General features: G+C 34.6%; 4 protein-coding genes and 1 non-coding gene across 5 annotated transcripts; 1 reads left to right on the top strand and 4 right to left on the bottom strand.

Moving 5' to 3' along the window:
• Positions 1 to 2,212: 2,212 nt before the first annotated feature.
• On the bottom strand, positions 2,213 to 8,433 carry LOC101258348 (mitochondrial thiamine diphosphate carrier 2-like). The gene is given in 9 exon segments (XM_026028690.2): positions 2,213 to 2,456; positions 3,180 to 3,286; positions 3,289 to 3,322; positions 4,081 to 4,233; positions 4,971 to 5,098; positions 5,755 to 5,866; positions 6,494 to 6,610; positions 7,245 to 7,382; positions 8,237 to 8,433. Coding segments are annotated over 8 exon segments (987 nt in total). The 5' UTR covers positions 7,362 to 7,382; positions 8,237 to 8,433; the 3' UTR covers positions 2,213 to 2,237.
• A 70-nt stretch (positions 8,434 to 8,503) lies between these two features.
• On the top strand, positions 8,504 to 11,705 carry LOC101257644 (pentatricopeptide repeat-containing protein At4g32430, mitochondrial). Its single transcript, XM_004253100.5, has one exon. The coding sequence runs from the start codon at positions 9,175 to 9,177 to the stop codon at positions 11,458 to 11,460; it is 2,286 nt and encodes a 761-aa protein (XP_004253148.1). The 5' UTR covers positions 8,504 to 9,174; the 3' UTR covers positions 11,461 to 11,705.
• A 239-nt stretch (positions 11,706 to 11,944) lies between these two features.
• TRNAD-GUC (transfer RNA aspartic acid (anticodon GUC)) lies at positions 11,945 to 12,016 on the bottom strand. Its single transcript has one exon. It is a non-coding gene; the product is annotated as a tRNA-Asp (tRNA).
• Positions 12,017 to 12,124: 108 nt separating this feature from the next.
• Positions 12,125 to 12,626, bottom strand: LOC101258636 (flowering-promoting factor 1-like protein 3). The gene has a single exon (XM_004252848.2). The coding sequence runs from the start codon at positions 12,555 to 12,557 to the stop codon at positions 12,234 to 12,236; it is 324 nt and encodes a 107-aa protein (XP_004252896.1). The 5' UTR covers positions 12,558 to 12,626; the 3' UTR covers positions 12,125 to 12,233.
• Positions 12,627 to 15,130: 2,504 nt separating this feature from the next.
• LOC101258930 (probable protein phosphatase 2C 40) lies at positions 15,131 to 19,666 on the bottom strand. Its single transcript, XM_004252849.5, has 4 exons — positions 19,136 to 19,666; positions 16,410 to 17,516; positions 16,007 to 16,271; positions 15,131 to 15,507 (listed from the first exon to the last, which is right to left on the bottom strand). Exons 2-4 carry the CDS (start codon positions 17,508 to 17,510, stop codon positions 15,380 to 15,382), a joined length of 1,494 nt encoding a protein of 497 aa, XP_004252897.1. The 5' UTR covers positions 17,511 to 17,516; positions 19,136 to 19,666; the 3' UTR covers positions 15,131 to 15,379.
• Between the last annotated feature and the right edge of the window lie 920 nt (positions 19,667 to 20,586).

Below are 20,586 nucleotides of genomic sequence, written 5' to 3'. Positions count from 1 at the left end.
CGCCTTAAACCGTTGCTAAGAAATGAACATTTGGGCTTATGAGCTCAAAAGGGCCTATTCGGATATTTGGTCCATTTCCCTTTCCAAAGGAGTAGGCCCATTAGCCCATTAACCCCTTGCTAAGAAATGTAACATTTGGGCTTGTGGGCTCAAAAGGGCCTATTCGGATATTTGGTCCATTTACCTTTCAAAAACATTAGGCCCATAAGCCCATTAATGATTTCGCAGCACCGATTTAGCTTACGATGTGATTGGAAGTCCTCACAAAACGAGTAATATCTTACAGAGAGTCGACAAGAAATTTTATCTTCAATTGACCATTTCGATCCTTATCTTAAAATTTATCAATTGTGAATTAAACACTTTATCAATCACAAACCTATAGATAAATGTGACCTACAACTTGTCATTCTCACACACAAATACGAAGTTCAGAATCAATTTTTACAATATAATTTGTCTAAATATAGAATTCCATACATTTTGATGGTAAATAACATATTTACCCAATCAATATTACTTATTATCAATTAGTTACATATAAATCTCTTTACAAAAGTTAATTAATTATTTTTAACAAAATTATGTCCTACTTAATTATAAAAAATATGTACACAGTCCATATATATATAAAATAAATCCTTTTATCAAACTATATCTTAATTTATTATCCTTATTTTTGGTAAATTACACAGACTATATCTTAATATATTATCCTTATTTTTGGTAAATTGCAAATCAGAATCGGAGACCTTAATTTACTATCTTATAATATAGGAAAATTTTCAAAATTAACTTTGGCAAGCAAATAAATCAATAACTTTCTTGCCAAGAGGAAAAAACATATTAACTGTTAAAATAAAAAATAAAAGAGAAAAATTCAGAATTTGAAAAATACCCAGAGAAAAATTTGAGTATCACAAAAATCAATGATATTAATGTATTTCAAAATTTTTGTAGGGAATATCTTATTCTTACCAAATTTGAAAAATAATTTTCCAAAAATTGTTTATTTAATTATGGTTATAATATTTGTTATTATTATATAATCTTGATCATTAAAAATTAAACAGTATACATATCTCTCATCTAGATATGTACTTGACGAAATGAAGAGAAAATATAACGAGAGGATCGAAGCCAAAATCCATACTCCACCTATATATAGTCTCACATGCGTAACACCTCCAACACACACAATTCAACATTGTTATTATCTGCTACATTATTCCCGAGCCCTGAACCCTGAACCCTGATCGTCATCTAGCAATGGACGAGGTCTTGTTTTTCGTGGGTGGGTTCGGGTTGTTATTTTTATTTGTGGTTATTATCAAATGGGTATTTACGCAACATACTTATTATTGTTTTTATTGCTTCTTTTGTTAAAATGCCAAAACCTAATAATGGTGGTGGTGGTAAAGAATTTTTTTAAATTTCTTTAGTAATTTTAATTTTTGAGATGATTAATAGCAAAACTAGAGTTCTTTTTTTTTTTAAAAGAGTTTGGATTTAGTGATTTAATTATAATCTGCATGAATGTTAGACTATAGTATTGGTGTTGGAATATTTCTCTTAGTTTTTTAATGAAATGAAGTTTGTTTTAATTTTTTATATTTAGTTTATGCACTTGTTGTTATGTTTATATATACTATATTGTTTCTTTATAGTGTGGATGGTTGTTTTATGGAAAAAATCTTTACTCTCTTATTTTAATTTATATGATTCAAACTACTTAAAATTAAAGTATTGTCAATTTGTCATCTAAGTCACAACAATAACAATTCAAAATAATTAAAAACATTAAAAAAAATTACGATTAAAGAATAACTTGTTTATATCTTAAAATCTGAAAAATACCACATATATTAATAAAAGTATTCGAATTATGCACATTATAGTTATAGCATACAAATATAATTTTTCTATTCACTAAACCTAAAATTTACACTTATTTATATGGATGTGTTTGTTTATTTACTAGTATTTAGATGCCTAGTTTATCTATCATATTGCCTAACAATGGAGACGGATTTAGCATATAACATAGTATTTGTATGCTAAATCCATCTCTATTGGGCAATATGATAACTACGACTCTTCCAAAACGTCACTAATAGACGTAAGAAGATGGACACTACTCATGTTGCTAGGAGTCTTCCAAAATCTCAGTAATGCACGTCGAATTCTCTAAAAGTAGGATTAGAACCAAATAGAGAGGAAAAGAACAGAGCAGTTTTTTAAGTCAAAATGGACTCAAGCCAGTCTGATGTACATTCATAGGCAACAAATGTTACAGCACCAGCAGGTGCTGCTTTAACAATTGATGGGACAATACCTTTATATAGTCCTGCCCAACCTTCCTCTAACAAGATCCGGCGGACCCCATCGTACATATTTTTATAGGCACGAGGCTCGAGTCGAGCCCCGTATCTTGGATGCCTCTGTAGTCCTTCAATCTGAAAAAGAGATATGGTAGTAGTCCATTAGCTGGTCTGAAATAACAGTTCTGTATGTGATTGAATATCAGAAGCTCACACTATATCGAGAAATTTGTCTGGAGCCAACCAAGCCTATGGATATCGAGAATGTGGTCCCACCCTCTACCCTTATTCACTTAAATACGGGACTTAGCTCGAACTTGTGACTTGAGACACAAGGTCAATTGAACCCCGAGGTCCAATATGCAATAAGTTTGCATCTATTCATTCGTTTTATTGATGCTTATAATGATGTGAAATAATTAAAAAAAAAGGCAGCCTAGTGCACTAATCTCCCGCTATGCGCGAGCGTGGGTCCGTATAATCTATTATACGAAGCCTTACCCTGCATTTCTGCAAGAGGCAGTTTCCACAGCTCGAATCCGTGACCTCCTGGGTACATAGCAACTACTTTAACAGTTATGAAAGGCTCCCCTTTAATGATGATAAGGATAATCTTGAAGAAATATTTGGTTTGAGAGAAGCATACACAATGGGAACAAGAAATAAGTAGCTAACACGAGAAGCCACATTTATTCTCAAAATCCATGACGATAACAGGAGTGCTAATGGTGTCAGAATTCGATAGTTATTGACAAACAGACTAATATGGTCAAGTCCCTACATGTCTCAAGTCTCATTTAGTAATTTTTAACCTGATGATTGTACCAACGCACGAGAAAAACGAAGAAGGAAATTTACCTGGAACCTCTTTTTAACCACGTCAAGAGGATGGCAGACAGCTTTAGCACATGTTCCAGAACCTAAACCACAGATGAAGAGCTGAAAGCTAGAAATAAACTCATCACCTTGGCTTGAGTCAGAAGATTAAGACGATTCCAGGCCTACAAAAGATTAGGCCAAATTGAGTAAGCCTAAATAACTGCGCAAACAACTGTTACAATAAACTTTAACGTCATGTAAACTTGTAGCAAGTGATCGAAGAACAAGAAACTACACGAATAATCAATTCAAATACTATCTACCCATCAAGCCTTCGAGCAGGGGATTGAGACAACCCTCGACTACCTTCTACCCTGATTCACGACCTCCATATGCTCATGTCTAAAGCCATGTCCTCGATAAGCTTAATTAGTGCTATGTCCTATAAAATCACCTCTCCTCAGAACTTCTTCAAGGCCTGCCTCTACCTTTCGTTGAACCCCCTCATGTCCAAAGTCATGTCCTCAATAAGCTTAATTAGTGCCATGTCCTATAAAATCACCTCTTCTCAAAACTTCTTCGGGGCCTGCCTCTACCTCTCGTTGAACCCCACCCATGGACTGAGGCGTAGTTGATTAATGGATGGATTTTCCAGTCTCAGATGCAGTAATGACTGCTACAGAGTGAGTGGATTCCCTTCAAACAAAAGCAAGTGGAAGAAAGGGATAACCAGTTTAAAATCTGGCAATTCTTGGTTAGATTATATCTTGCATGTTACCATCATGATTGGTAAGTTAAACAAGTAACCCTCTAATAGAGTTCCATTCACGGGCACCATTATCCCAATGGCCCAAAAATCACAACCACGTATCAAACATGCCAAGACCAAGACAAAAAGAGCATCGTAATGAATATAATTTGGAGGGACTAAAAGATTTACCTTCATCCAGCGTTTGAACGTATCATAAGTTCCAAACTGCAAACCAGCATATGGAGCAATCTCAACTAGTGTAGGTGTCAATCCAGCATAGAGTCCTGGAACACCCCGAGCTCTGAATATGTCAATGAATGCAGACCTCATGTTTCGATAAATCTGAACATTGGCATAAGAATCAATCTCATGAAATCTTCATCAATAGACATTTAGAAATAGTATATACTAAAACATCTTACTATGTCCCTTAAACATAGGTGTCAGCGCTTTATTTGGCCTTTGGTTCGCAAAAAACTATTGACCGAATTTGCTAACCTTCTAAAAGGCAATGTCATGATGAAAATAAGGAAAAAGGTATAATTCTTACCTTAAGTGACGCATTGGAAAGGTAACTCATATTGAGAAAATTGGAAAAAAAATACATTTTGCAGCTTTATGTCAAATTGATACTTCTGACACTGTGTAAAAGTTGTAATATTTTTTACTCGGATTTTAACTTATAGAATTGATGAAATATGCTTCTACACTTACCAATGGTTGTTTACAAAGTACTTGATGTATCCCCCTATCTTTTAAATAGTAATGTCTCTTGATTTGTTAGATGGCTTATCATGTTTCACCACATTTATATGACCTCTTACTTGAGGAAGGATGACTGAACTATCTCAACACCAAAGAACAAAGAGTGGAGACGCAGACACGACCTATCTACAAGTTTAATTTGTCAACTTTTCCAACTTTTAAGAAGAAAAAAAAGAAAACATGATTAAACAAAAAAGTTTTGGTTAATCAACTTTCATGATCAAATTGCAAGATAAAGCAGCAGAAAATACAGGTTACATATGTGAGGGCGCATCACAGAATATCTTGGAACCTACAAAAGACGTGCCAACTACCTTTGGCTCCCCTTGGGAGGCTAAAATGGTTCTCAGGAGATCAAATGGATATGAACCAACAGTAGCTGCACATCCTGCTAATGCTCCGCTGATATAAGAAAGATAAGGGCTCAAATTGATGTGATCCTCTGCATCATACAAAACAGTCAAACCATCAAATGCTAAGGCTTGCCTACGGTTTGCACAAAACGCTGTGAAGAGCGTTGTCTTAACATTAAAATAACTACATCAGATTCAAGGAAGATCATTGATGAGATGTAACACCTAAAAAAAATATTTTTAACACCACAAAAGGTGCAGAAATTTGTAGATCTCACGAGAAGTGAAATGCTTCAAATCACAATGAATAACACACAGTCAGGGACATCAGACATGTTATGCATAACTTTCAATACCTAGGGGGATGATCTTCAAAGCTGAGGATCTATTGGAAACAGCCTCTCTACCCACAAAGAAGGGGTAAGGTCTGCTTACATCCCTTCCACGACCTCACCCTGTGGGATTTAACTGGGTATATTGTTGTTATCTCCAGGCAGGAATGAATAATATTGATGTAACAAGAAAATCAGATTAGAAGTCCTATAACAAAGGACAGAACCTTTACAAAAATATGGTTATCTACGATTGACACCTAGCCATCTATGCTACCTAAGATCTCACCTGTGCATCAAAAGTTAATGAAAACAGTAGAAAGTGATCTCAGCCATAGGAAGTAATTTTCTACCCCCTTCAAATGCTATCCTATTTGTCTTCCTCTATATCAGGGACGAGTATTCTGACAAACCTGTTTTTGAAGAACCAGCAGCAAAAGTTTTCAATTGCTGCAACACTGTGAATTGTATGGCAGTATATGGCATAACCATCAACAAAGCTGGAACATTACCCCGCCAGAAGCCCTGTGGCAAGAATGGATATGTGCAACCAAAATGAATTTACCAGAACTAGCATCAAGTTTGAAAGACATCAACTGCTAAAATAATTAACTACAAACTACTTCCTTCTCCCCCTCCCCCTCCCCCCCCCCCCCTGGTGGGCCAACACACACTATTAGATGAAGAACATAGGAATTAGCACTTGGAAGAACCCATGTTAGACTTTTAGTGTTGCAAGGCCTACATTGGTTACTATGTTAGAAAAGACGTCACCATTTACTTTTTGCTTTTGAGTGAATCGAGTATTCAAATAAGCAGATTACTTTTTCAAATGTTTGCGTCGTCAGACTTGTCATTGCTAGAATTAGTCGGGAAGAACAAAGCCACAAGCTTGACCGTAAAATTAAGCAACAAATACTATCAACCATGTCTCCACAATTTCTATAACAAAACAAAAGTTGATATCAGAAGAGAGCTGAAATGAACATCTCATATTTATGAGAACAAAGTTCCAACAAAAAGTCATATAGCACGGTGTTTATTCTATAAAGACTAATAGGCAATGGAGAAAAAAATAGAATCAGCCTCAAATGCAAGCCTCGAGTATCTGAGCAAGATTTCCAAAACTCTCATGACAAAAATAACAAATACCTTTAAGCCTTCTTCCCTGAGTATATCCTTAGTAGCTTGCAGCATCCCAGTGTACTTAGAAGTTCCATGCACAAAATTCCGAAGCGAGGCCCACTGATTAGTGGGTTCCAGTTGGACCTGAAACGTTGGTAAATAAGAATTTAGCTCCTGATGTACAATCAAGCAAGAGATGGAGGATAGAATAAAATAATGCACAGAGAGAGAGAATATTTTCCCAGCTTCGAAAACTTTTCTTTTGAGTCAAGGGTCTATGCTGAAACAACCTCCCTACCCAATAAAGGTAGGGGTAACGTCTGCGTACATCCTACCCTCCCTAGATCCCACTTGTGGGTCTATACTGGGTATGCTGTTGTTGTAAAGAGAGAGATAGAGTGTGTGTTTTGAGAAAGCACAAAAGAAAAATAACTGACATTCTTCTTAAAGGCTCGAGATCATCATCTAAAGCCACCTTCAGTAACTAGGCTAACAACAAAATCCAGCATCATCACATTTAAATGAAAGAATGTATAAGTCTAAAATAAGTAGATTACATAAGCTTGGCCGAACATGCTACTATACTACAATGTGGAAGTTCAACTACATGCCCGTGAGCCACGAGATTGACTAAAGAAATACAAAAAGCTTCCTTAGTTGTGAAAATTAACGTTGTACTATACGCGTTTAATGTCACTGCATAAGACGCCCCAATGGCCAAGTTCATGAACCCAAACGCAAAAGTTAAATCAGCACTAAATATATACAGAATATACACCTGAAATCTGATCTTGATTACATCGAGAGGTGAGGTTACAGTTCTCGATATACCTCCAGAAACTGCTCCCGCTGTGGCATCTATTAATGCCCTTTTAAGTTGCCCTGTATCCTCCATATCTACAATAGACTAAACAACCTGCAATCACATTACAAAGAAAAGCAACACCCATGTTAAAAATCCTTAACTAGCCCTAGTGAAATAAAAAAGCCACCATATCCAAAGTCAAGCTTACATATTGAGGTGCATTTTCTGTATATATTTTTTAAAATATGTGGATACATAAATAATGAACTCACTACCAAACAACTAGATAAACACATTGAACTTAGAAAAAAGATATAAAATCAACTAAAACAACAACAACAATATATCCTGTGAAATCCTACAAGGTCTGGAGAATGTAGAGTGTACACAGACCTACTCCTACCTTACGGAGTCGAAAGGTTGTTTCCAAAAGACCCTTGCTGTATAAAATCAACTATTCCCACGGTAACTTTAAGTACCAGATAACTTTGTCCACCAAGGCTAGCACAAATAGAAAGAATCATCAGGTCTCTTAACTACTTCATTTACCAGTAAGTCACACCCTTGAGTGCAAATGCCTCTTTCCTTCTTTGATTTACCAGTAGATCACACACTCTTTAATTCTAATTTTCTACCTAACATGTTTCAAGACTAAAGAGCATTTTTGCGCTCACATGATTCAAAAGCTTAAACTCCGTATAAAATCAAAACCAAACAAAGACAAATAAATTGAAACGAAAGAGTACTAATTAACAATGCTTCAATACCAAATCATTTGAGGTCCATTTTTTTATCTAATTACTTCTTATAATCAGTTAATTCCAGTTATATGAACACAATTTGAGCTAACAATCAGCAATACCAAAGACAAAAACACAAACTTTATTAAAATTCTAATAAAATGAAACATCAAAAGATAGAATTTTGTTAAATGGGTCGATAACTAAATGAAGAAAAATGAATACCTGATACTAGAAAAACTGGTGAGAAAGAAAGGGCGCAGCTTCCATTGATGAAAATTATCAGAGCTAAAAGAAGTTCAAAAAATTGTAACAATTATTTATAAAACCACAAAATATTAAGGAATATGGGGAAATTAAAGAGTTTTATTTTTTCTGCTGCTCAGAAAATATGAACAGAGAGGCAACAATGGGAAATTCTTGAAATAGGGAAAAAAGAGGAAATACAAATGGTATTTTTGGGTTAATATGGAAAGAAATTTATTTTTTTTCTTTTAGATTTGAGATTAATTATGGCATAATAACATGATAAATACAAAAAAAAATTTGACTAATTTTGCTTTTTTCTTGACCCATATGTAGTGAAAGTAGTTGGTACGAAGGAAAATATTTTTTAAAATATAGTAAAAAGAATTATTATTTTAAAAGTATTTATACGATTAAAATTATGATAAACTAAAAAGATCGATTATATTATAATAAAAATTGTGGTTGAGTGGTAAGTACTTATTTATTTTTAATTTGAGATCTCGGTTAGAGTCTGTCTAGTTATGAGTTGCGTTTAAGGAAGCACTTTACCTCTCAACCAATTTTTCTACGCGAATTTTAGATTCAGTCGGGTTCTAATATAATAATTGAGTGGGGAAAAAAAAGATTGCATCGATAACACTTCAAAATCGCTAGTAATTTTATTTAGGTACTCAATTTATGATGTGATTCGATTGAGCATTCGAAAATATAATAAGTATTCCTATTAAACACTTTCAACTAAACATTTTCAAAAAGTTTTTACGTCTTTAAGCCCTCAATTTGTAGATAAATTAACGAAAATTCATAACAATATCCCATAATATTACTCATTCTAAAATTAATTTCGAAATTAGTTATCCGTCCCTATATATTTTCCCTATTTTAAAAAAGGGTTTAGGACGGATTTTCTTTTCATGTTTACCCGCCGTCTAACTGCTCAAAATTTGTGTTCATTTCACTATGCACACCAACTGTTTGATACAATTACTAAACCAGCTCTTATCTCCATTCACCATTCCATGCTCAATTATATACAGCAAAACCGCAAAATTGAAGCTTTTAAGCTCTTCAAGAATCAGCTACAAATGGGTATATCAGAAATTGATGAAGTTGTTGTAGCTTTAGCTCTAAAGGGTTGTCGAGAAGATGTAAATCTTGGAACTCAAGTTCATAGCTTGGCGATAAGGAGTGGTTTCATTGAGCATGTAACTGTTCCAAATTCATTGATGAGTATGTATAGTAAAACTGGAAACTTTAATAATGCTATGTGTGTGTTTGATGGCTTGAAGTTCCCAGATAGAGTTTCATATAATACCCTGCTTTCGGGGTTCGAAAATAGTAAGGAGGCCTTGTGTTTTGTTCATTGGATGCATTCCGTTGGGGTTGTTTTCGATGCTGTAAGTTATACTACTGCTATTAGTCATTGTACAGATGAAGAGGATATTCTTGTTGGTAGTCAGTTGCATTCTCTTGTGATGAGGTTTGGAGTTGATAACGATGTTTTCGTTGGAAATGCACTTGTTACTATGTATTCAAAGTGTGGTTATATAGTAGAAGGTGAAAGAGTGTTTCTTGAAATGTCGTGTAAGGATTTGGTTTCGTGGAATGCATTGCTCTCGGGGTATGCACAGGAAGGGGGTTATTCATGGGAAGCTGCCTCGGGATTTAGGGAAATGATGAGGGAAGGGGTGAAACCTGATCATGTGTCGTTTACTAGTGCTGTATCTGCTTGTGGACAGGAGATGTGTTTGGAGCTTGCGAAGCAGATACATGGTTTGGTCATTAAAATGGCGTATGGTACTCATGTTTCGGTGTGTAATGTTTTGATATCATTGTATTACAAGTGCGATGTGACTGAAGATGCGGACAAGGTTTTCCAAAGTATGAATGAACGTAACGTTGTGTCTTGGACAACAATGCTTTCCATGAATAATGAGAATGTTATATCTATTTTCAATGGGATGCGGAGAGATGGGGTTTACCCCAATCACGTTACGTTTGTTGGATTAGTTCATTCTATAACTGTCAAGAATTCGTTGACAGAAGGCAAAATGGTTCACGGATTTTGTTTAAAGACAAACTTCTTCTCTGAACTGAATGTTGCTAATAGCTTCGTTACCATGTATGCTAAGTTTGAATTAATGGAAGACGTGTTAAAGGTTTTTGAAGAGCTCGACCAGAGAGATCTCATATCATGGAACGCTTTAATTTCTGGATATGCTCAAAATGGAATGTCTCGAGAAGCTTTACAAACATTCTTGTCAGCGTCAATGGAGTTACCACCAAATGAATACACGTTTGGCAGTGTCTTGAGCGCAATTGCCTCATCTGAGTGTATTTCATTGAAGCATGGCCAGCGATGCCATGCTTGTTTGATAAAGCGGGGATTAAACAGCAATCCAATTGTTTCAGGTGCTCTCCTTGACATGTACGCAAAACGTGGGAGTATCTCTGAATCTCAAGGAGTTTTCAATGAGGTCTCAGACAGGAGTCAAGTTTCATGGACTGCGATTATATCTGCTCATTCAAGGCATGGTGATTATGAATCAGTTATGGCTTTGTTTGAGGAGATGAAGAAGAAAGGTGTGAGTCCTGACTCAATAACGTTTCTTTCTATACTAACAGCATGTGGTCGAAAAGGAATGGTTGATACGGGAATAGATATCTTCAATTCCATGGTTAGAGATTACTCCATCGAACCATCTTCAGAGCACTACGCGTGTATGGTGGACATGTTTGGTCGGGCAGGGAGGCTACAGGAAGCTGAATTTTTCCTGGCTCAGATTCCCGGAGGACCTGGATTATCTGTGCTGCAAAGCTTACTTGGTGCTTGTAGGATTTACGGAAATGTTGACATGGCAACAAGAGTAGCCAATACATTGATCGCGTTAGAACCAGAGCAGTCAGGCTCATATGTCTTGATGTCGAATTTGTTTGCAGAGAAGGGGCAGTGGGATGAGGTAGCGAACATCAGAAAAGGAATGCGAGACAAGGGAGTGAAGAAAGAGATAGGATTCAGCTGGGTAGATGTAGGTAGCATTGAGCATTCTTTAAATTTGCACGGATTTTCATCGGATGACAAGTCTCACCCGCGGACTGAGGAGATATATTGGATGGCGGAATGTATAGGTTCAGAGCTGAAACATTTGGAGCACGACAAAGAAGAAAGTGAGTTCGTGACATTAGCCTATATCATATGAGTTCCTTGAACCTATGTTGCTCGGGCTCTTGAAATATGGCGACACGTGCATGTCTGATCCTTCAAAAGTAGTGCATTTTTGGAGGACCCGACACGGGTGTAGCATCTTTTGGAGAGTCCAAGCAACATAGCCTTAGACTAACTACATTCATTTTTTCTTGTTGTCCAGAACACAACATCCAAACTCTATGTAAATTACTTGTTGAAAAAGAACTTGTGAAGTAACTCCTTTGTTATCAGTCTTAACATACTGAAGCTGATGTTTCTTACACCATAACAAGGCATTTCTCGAGCGTTGGTGGGTTTTGGAGTACTTGTCGTAAGACACAACTGGATATATTGTATGTTGCGAGAGCATAATGTATTTGTGCTTCTCGTAAGATATATAACTAGATACATTGTATGTTGCGAGAGCATAATGTATTTGTGCTTGTCGTAAGATATAACTAGATATATGGTATGTGTAGAAACATAAAAAAAATTAACGCCGTTGCCGGGGATCGAACCCGGGTCACCCGCGTGACAGGCGGGAATACTTACCACTATACTACAACGACTTGTTTGTTGATTGATTTTATTTTGTTAGCCACATAACAATTTTAAGTTCAAAAACAATAAAAAGCAATTTTCACTTTCAAAAATTCAAAAACAATTCCGTTCGTATCCATGTTCAAACACAACTCCAATCTCCAAACATATCACTATCAACTCGAAAACACATAAGTTTCTCCAAATTTCACATTTCTTATATCCACGTAAAGAAAGTTAGTAACTTTACATATCTCTAACTTCAAATTCATTTCGATTTTTAACAACAATATCATACATATGAATGGATTTAAACCTATTAAAATCAATTGGGAGGGAAATAAGATGAATTGTGGATCTTTTGTGGTATTGAAGAAGTTGTGGATCATCATAATACCTTTCCCATCCAAGACTATAAAGCTTTTTTTCAAGATTTGCATAACATGTAATGACTTCTTTACTAGGAACATGTACTAGAACTTTCCGATGACCGGTCGTGGAGCTGACGTGGCAGTCACCGGGGGTTTCTAGCCGGACGACGCCGTTTTTGAAAATCCAAACACCTGACATGATGAGGGATAGAGGGAGGGGAAGTTGAATATATGTAAAAGATGGTGTTGTTGAAAAAGAATATAATGTGTGGGTTTTATAGGGTTAATGCATGGTGTGATATGCATATATATATATATATATAAATAAATAAATAAATAAGTCCATATACGTATAAATACATGTGTGATGTAAATAGCCTTCCTTATTACAAATATTTGTAGCTGCTTCTACGGTTCGAATCTGATAAAGATAACTGTGTTATGTTATTGCATCAAGATTCCCCTTAATAAGTAATATATAGTATAAATTGTGGTAAGAAGTTTTATTTTTATTTTTTGAAGAGATAAAAAAGGAAAGGGCAAGTAAAAGAAGGTTATTTTTCAAAAACAAATTAAACTATTTGGAGTTCCGACTAATTCAGATTTATGTCACCGCTTTTTTTTTTCATCATGAATCTTATCCAACCCAATATTTCCATCAAATATATGGGACATGACACATCTCCATAAGTTCATCTTTTTGCTTCCCATGCATGCATTTAATCATAATATATTCTATATTTGGAAAGATTCATTACTCCTTTTTTTTTTTGTTATTTATTCGATATTCATAGTGAATCTCAACTAATTCAAATTCTACATAAGACTGAAAGGTGGGGAAGCAATCCTACCAAAAATGATTTTTGTCAAAGGCTCGGACAAGGAGAAGTGTTCTTTATCAAGATTCTTTAATATTCCCGTAGATATCATTGGTCATGAATCCCTTTGCTCGACCCTAGAGTATGAAAACAATTTTGATAGAAATATTTTTCTTTTAAATAGACTTTATGCGGCATGAATCTGAATTAGTGGAAGCTCAATACGAATATCAAACACCAGATAATGCATTGGAAGCAAGAAGATGAACTCATAGAGATGTCCATGTCCCATGTTTGGTGGAAATATTGAAATGGATAAGATTCATGATATGAGAAGAAGAAAAAAATTAAAGAAAAAGCAACCTAAAGAATTCAAAACTTGCCCATTCATTGAGGAAGTGGCATAGACTGACAAGAACAAGAAAGAACATAAAAACTATATAATATAGTTTGGAACCAAAAAAAATACTATATAATATAATCATCTTTTCCCCCTCTCACATTGTACATGTGTTGATAAGACACTTTCCTTCTCAAGTTAGTGTAAGGCTATAAAAGATTTTGTTTATTCCCAAAGAAATTAAGTTCTATAAAACATATAATTACATGTAATTCAATTTAATAATAACCTTAAATAAATGGTAAGTAGTCCTTTTAAATATCATTTGCACTATTTTTAAAAAAAAATTATTTCTTATTAATATGTAGGACACGTGCGAAGCACAATGTGATGAACACAAAATAATTTGGTCTTTTTACCTATATTCATTATTATTAACGCGATATATACATGTAATTAAATCTCGTATACATAACTAGTACTAAAAAAAATGAGCACAAGTTAAATAGCGACATCAAAATTGGGCCTTTAACCCCATGAAATTGTTGTTGTTGGGCTGTTATTTATTTTCTGTAATGTGTTTATAAGCATTAAGGCCCAAAACTATAGAGGACATTAACAAGAAGCCCATCTCATAGATCATCATTTGCACTTTTAGTCCAATTTTGTTCACATTTGCACTTTTAGTCCAATTTTGTTCACATTTGCACTTTTAGTCCAATTTGTGCTTAGTCTTTAATTTTTGTCCCTCAAGACAAAATACTTTTTAGGATAATATAAGTTTATATTTTTGTTATTATAATATTCTACAATTTATGATTCATAAACCTATTTGAAGAGCAAATCATGTAACTGAAAGTTTGATTGGTCGATTTGGTCAGCTAAAGATGTTTAAGACCTAAAAATTTCATATCATTTTAGCTTTATTTAATTGCACAATTTTTTTTTCGGATGATTTGGTTTTTACTTTTTGTGCAAATAAGCTAAACTACCGAGTCCTGCCAAAGTCTTAATGACATGTAGCCTCGGACTTTGGTCCAGTGATAAAAGTGTGACATGTGATCTACAGATCAGACTCATACCACATATTTGAATCCAGCTATAAATAAACAAAATGATAATGATGGGGTCAGTTGAAAACATAATCTTCTTTTAGCTTCACATGAAATAATATCTTCTTATTTACACAATGAATAAATCCAAAGAGCTGACCAAATTTATTTTTTGATAGATAACCTTCACAAACTTGAAAGGTCAAGAATCATTAAAGAACAAAAAAGAAGGCAAAGGTTGTCTACTTCAACCATTGGTTATGATTGTTAATAGCAAGACTCTTTTATTATCTTAAAATTAGAATATAATCATATTTTGTAATGATGACGTTCTAGCTAGATTGCTATCAACCACATATAATGCACCAGATACCTGATATTTGTAACCAACACAAGTATCAAGTAACTATATTTACCTGGTTTTACAAAATAAACTCATCCCTCGGTCAAACACAAGTTGGATCAACAATATAAATCTTACTGCTTCATTTAAACTCAACTCATGTCATCATCGTACCAAATGAAATAAAAGTGAAAACCAATTCTAACATGCTCAATGAAATTCTCCAACACTTCCTCTTATTCATGAAAATGATGAGCAACAATATACATAGATTACAAATGAAGTAAAGGTATTTTGGAGAACAATGTCAAACAAATTGAAAAATTGTGAATAACATAAACTTTCTACTATAAGCAAAATAACCATCTCCTCTCCTCCTCTCCGGGGCCTCGGTTTCCTTACTGTGGGGACAAAATGCAAAATAATATGAAACAAAATTGACAAAATTGTTCTTCAGATTGACAAAACTTATAGACGAGTCGATGCTTTTGAGGTACGTTTGTTCATTCCCAGGATTATCACCATTACAGTCACATCATCATGATATTTCCTCCTCCTCCCAGCTGGTATGCTCATCAACTCTTCCTTACTAAAGCCTGCAAATGTATGGAGTTATTCATATTCTTTTACGCAGGCATATACACAATCTTACTTGATACAACCTCAGAGGATCATCAACACAAAATTTACTACTCCCTCAGTTTCAATTTGTTTGACTGGCGACTCGAAATGGTGTTGAAGTAAAGAAGACTTTTGAATCTTGTGATCTTAAACTATAGATACGTAGAATGTACCAAAATGTTCTATAAACTTGTGGTTTTAAATATGTCATGTGGAAAGTTAGAATAAAAGAGTTGTCATTCGTTTTGCTGATATCACTGCATTAACTAGCAATTAAAAAATTGATTAATATGTGGATATGTGCCATGTTGTGTGTCTAATATAATGTGGTTTCATTTGACTCTGTTGTACCGTAAGGATGCAAGATTGCCAACGTGCTGACAGTCGAAATAGTGGTCTAATGTAATACTATTTGATTAAATTAAATGAAAGTAGATGTGGTCAAATGGAGAGAGTATGATGAATATGTCATACCTGCACAATCTGCAGCTCTCATGACAAGTTGCTCCAAAAGAAATTTGGCTGGATCACCAAACGGGTAACGTTGAATGTAAGAATGGACAAGCATTACAACATCATCGTTGTTGAAGAAGTCAAATAGACCATCGCTTCCAAGTACAACAAAGTGATCAGAACTAGATATTTCATGTACAGTCCGAGACGGCTGTACAGTAACATATGGAGGACTAACTAGATTCCGGACACGAAGAATTCCCATCAAAGCATCATTCATACTCTTCTGAAATAAGAAAATGGAAGTGTTAACCTTCCTAATAAGTAAGAAGCAAAAAAAGAAAAGATTGTATTAATGTTGGAACCAACATGATGCCACAAACTGAAAATCAGTCAAAATGGACGGAGGGAGTAGAAGTTGCACCTTTTTCAAGTAACCCACTCCAAGTGCCCGAGTAACCTTAAGCTTTCCCTTTACTTTCCCACCCACGATTGTTGAGGGATCTTCAGGATGATTCTTTAATAGTTGAATTCTTTCAGATTCATCATCAACAGTATGACTAACAGTCAGCTGCACAGCTTGCAACCTTCCATCACTATTAGCACCAACGCCTTCACCATAAGTTGCCAATACAGCTCGACTATCTCCTGCATTGAGCACATACATGTTCTTCCCGAGTAGAAGCACCACTAATACACAGGATCCAATCGACACTAAGTCAGGACGGTTATCCATTTCTTGTTCAACCATGTGAAGGAAATCATTCTCAGCTTGAATAAGAGCCAGTTCCAGACTATTAAGAACCCTTTGATTAAAAGACGGACATGACTTTTCCACTTCTAAATAAGGAAGCCCATAAAAGCCCACGCGATCAGAAACTTTAGACTCTCGCTCGAGTTCACAGTCTAATAAACCAAGGTAATGCCTAATAGTTTCGTACAATGTTCCAGCCAGAAAATCAGCTGCGTCTCTTCCATTAAATCCATCATATATGCCACAGAAGAGCGAGTCGTTCTCTTCTGAACAAACAGCCTGGACTCTGTCTTCACCTGCTGCACCGCCAGCAATTTTAACTTCTGTTGCATTAAGGAAGCTTTCACACCTAGAAGGAGCACTCGTGGATCTCAATGAAGATGAATTGTCTTCAGCTAGCTCGCTTGGAGAGGATGGACTACAGCTTAAGTTTGACAAGCTACTCTGAAAAGAAGATGTTAATAAATCCAACTTTGAGAATGACGGAGAAGAGGGTATCCGTCGGAATGAAGTAGGTGAATCCAGTGCTGGCAGTATCTCAGCCCCAAACAATCCATTGCAAATATTTGTGTTAGCTAGTGTGGCATTGGCACTTAGAGCTGCCCCAGACAGGCAAGAGAAGGAACTGTTGGCTCTTCGAAGTTTACTTCCAGGACGCACGTCAATACCATCTGATTCCTCACCAGAATCATCTGTGCTGTTATTACAATGATATCCAAAACTTATTTTGATTTGGCCCCCTGAATCAGATTTTGATTGTCCACCCATCATTTGTGCCTAGAAACAAGTCAACAATCTCCATCAGTTGCCATACTAACAGTACTATGCTAGTATTATGGCAAATACAGTTTTTATTTGACGTGAATATGTATGGCAAGAATCTTCATGATATCATTACCATACATTCTCAACTACTTTTGAATTGTTAGACAAATGATTGCACCCTGGACGGACAAAGCAGCTGGTCAACAAAAAAAGAACTCCAGCTTTTCTTATCCTTACCAAGGAGAGAATTCAGATAATATTTCATGAAGTAGAAATTAATCAGGTAGAAAATATACATCAACAAGTATTTTGAAAAAAAAAGATTGAAAGGGCAATATAACAAGTAAAATAACCTCGCTTGGCTTATCCTTAATTGTGTGATGGGAAAACTCTCAACTAAAATGGCTAGAAGAAGTTTTCAAATAACACGACTTTGCAGAACTATTCCTAATAATACAGTCATACCCTTGCCTTGGCAGGTAAAGAGGTTGTTTTCGATATACCCTCGGCTCAAGGAAAGGAAAAAGACAACATCTATGAAGACATAAGAAGAAATAACAACATGATAGTAAGAAAATAGAGCCATAAGGGATAACAAGTAGTAATAGATTACTATGAATGAGAAATATGGAAAAAGTAAAATAATAAAAATATTAAAATAATACTAATACTGCTAGTAGGAGAGACAAGACGAGAAACTTTTTACTACTAATCTTCGACCGGAATCCTCAACCTCAACACCCTCCTCAATCAAACCAAAAATGTGAAAGCATATAGAAACATACATGCATCACTACAACTTTTAAATCCTTCCAAATAGCCATCATGCTCTTTTCTATAGGAAAGGGAGGATTGGTGAATCCTATTGCTTGCAGCTTTCTCTAGACCTCTGCTATATATTTGGTTAAGAGTTGGGAACTAAGATGGCTTATTGGGATTTATGAAATTGAATAGAAAATGGGTTCATATAGCCAAGTCATCCCACATACTGAGAATTAAGAGCTTCTATATTGAGATCGACAGCGCCTAAAACTAAAGAAAACAATTTCATTCTCTCTCTTCTTCTTCTCCTTTTTTCTCCGAGGTGTCCGTACCAGCTTGCCCGTACCTCAACTAATTCACATAGTACCAACAAATTCTCGCCAGCACAACAGCAGATGAAAGTAAACTTCCCGTTCCATTTAGATAAGAGGTTGTTTAAACATCTAACTCGCGGACCAGCATATCACTAAAAGAGCAACTCTACCATTACTAATAAGCAAAACACTAAATGTCATAAAGAACAAATCTTTTTTAGAGAAATTCATCATTTCATTATATACCCCAATATACTGTTAACAATCCAAAATCTCCTGTTGAAAAGTAAACTTTGTACACACCTCGATATGACCACACTAGGATGCAAAACACTAAATGCCATAAAAAGCAAATCTTTTTCAGAGAATTCACCATTTTCAAGATTATACATCCCAAGACACTATGAACAATCCAAAATCAATTCATCCCACAAATCTAATCTCTTATGAATCAAAAAACAAGCAAATTTACACTAACCCCATCAACTCAAAAACTGAAAACAACTGATAAATTAACCAAAATCAGTACAAAATTGAAACAAAAAAAAAACTAACCTTTTTCTTGAATCCTCAATGCTAAAAAGCCTAAAACCCAGATAAGAAAAACACTCAGAAGCTGAAATGGAACAATCAGAAATGAAAAGAAGTTTCTGATATTTTGGATGGTGAAGAAGCGTTTATTAAATGGAAAAAAAAATAATACAAAAATGGGGCGGCTCGATTGGAGAAAATTTCTATGGATGACGTTTATGGAGAGGGAAAAAAAGTCAAAATTCTGTATATAAGAGATTCACTCCACTTCACTTCATCAATGGTGGTAAATTTGTTACAGTAGCTTGATTTTGATTGATGAAAAAAAAAAGAGAAGAAGAAAAAAAGGAGTTTCTCTACTTTTGGACTCCTCTTTCCTTTTTTGAGCTCGTGTCGAATATTTCAAAAGTAGTATTATATCTTGAAGGAAGCTTCGAGTTCGTATGTATCAATTGAATTTTGTGAGATCAATTTTCATGTTGTTTCTAGTTGTTGATGGGTTGTAGGTTCAAATAGGGGCGAAATGAGACAGTGATAAAGTTTTCATTTAAATTCTCTTTGACGAAAAATTAGGAAAGGTATATAAAGTTAAAATTATTTTTGTACGTATGTACTGTAAATGTTGAATTCCTAAACTTATTTACGTGTTTACTTTTTTTTTAATGAAAATTTGGCTTAGCCATTGTATTCAAATTTTACTTGAAAAGATTTGATTGATTTTAATTTTTTAGTTCAGAATAAAGGGTCTTGATTAGGTCGTTAAGACTAGGTAATTTATTTCTCTCTATAATATTCCATTTTTATTTTATCACATTTCCCCCTTAATAAGTTGTTGTACAACTTCTCTATCTCAAATTATTTGTAGTATTTTTCTTTTATGCTCTTTTTGAGAAAATATTTAACTAAAAACAGTTTGTGAAATTAGATTATCATCATTTGTATCTTGATCTAATATTCATATATTTTTAGATTATCTATCTTATTACTTTTTTACACACTCATTACGTAAATATTTAATTAAAAGATTTTTTCAACCATTTTACCTTTATGTTTTTGCTTAACACTATAGTAATAATTAGTATCAAGAAAGAAAAATAATTTTTCAAAAAAATTAAATTACAATGTATATTTTCCTATTCATATCACTATTAATAATAAGATTTATATGCCCCACAAAAATTATGGAGAAAAGATTTTATGCCTCTACCTCCACCCATCCTTCTCCAACACCTTTTAGAAGATTTAAGATATTTATAACTTTCTATTATCACCTTTTGTTTTTTCCTTTATTTATTTTCTTTTTTTAGAAAAAAAAACAAATATATCTATATTGGAACCAACAAAATTTGACAAGCGATAAAATTTTATATTAGAGATAAAATACTTCTAATAAAGACAAGTCGAGACCTTTAATACAAAAATGAATCAGTATTTTTCGATTTATCATAACTCATATTGATCAATTGAGATAAAAA

Source organism: Solanum lycopersicum, chromosome 12 (genome assembly GCF_036512215.1).
Source record: "Solanum lycopersicum chromosome 12, SLM_r2.1".
NCBI lineage: Eukaryota > Viridiplantae > Streptophyta > Magnoliopsida > Solanales > Solanaceae > Solanum > Solanum lycopersicum.
The sequence above is the reverse complement of the archived record's forward strand: the minus strand, read 5'-3'. Positions and strand labels throughout refer to the sequence as shown.

Coding starts and splice junctions, on each gene's coding strand:
- LOC101257644 (XM_004253100.5), top strand. CDS start 9,175: ATGTTTACCCGCCGTCTAACTGCTCAAAATTTGTGTTCATTTCACTAT.
- LOC101258636 (XM_004252848.2), bottom strand. CDS start 12,557: ATGTCAGGTGTTTGGATTTTCAAAAACGGCGTCGTCCGGCTAGAAACC.
- LOC101258930 (XM_004252849.5), bottom strand. CDS start 17,510: ATGATGGGTGGACAATCAAAATCTGATTCAGGGGGCCAAATCAAAATA. Junction 16,272..16,409: donor GAGTGGGTTACTTGAAAAAG/GTGCAACTTCTA, acceptor TTCTTATTTCAG/AAGAGTATGAATGATGCTTT. Junction 15,508..16,006: donor GAGAGCTGCAGATTGTGCAG/GTATGACATATT, acceptor ATACATTTGCAG/GCTTTAGTAAGGAAGAGTTG.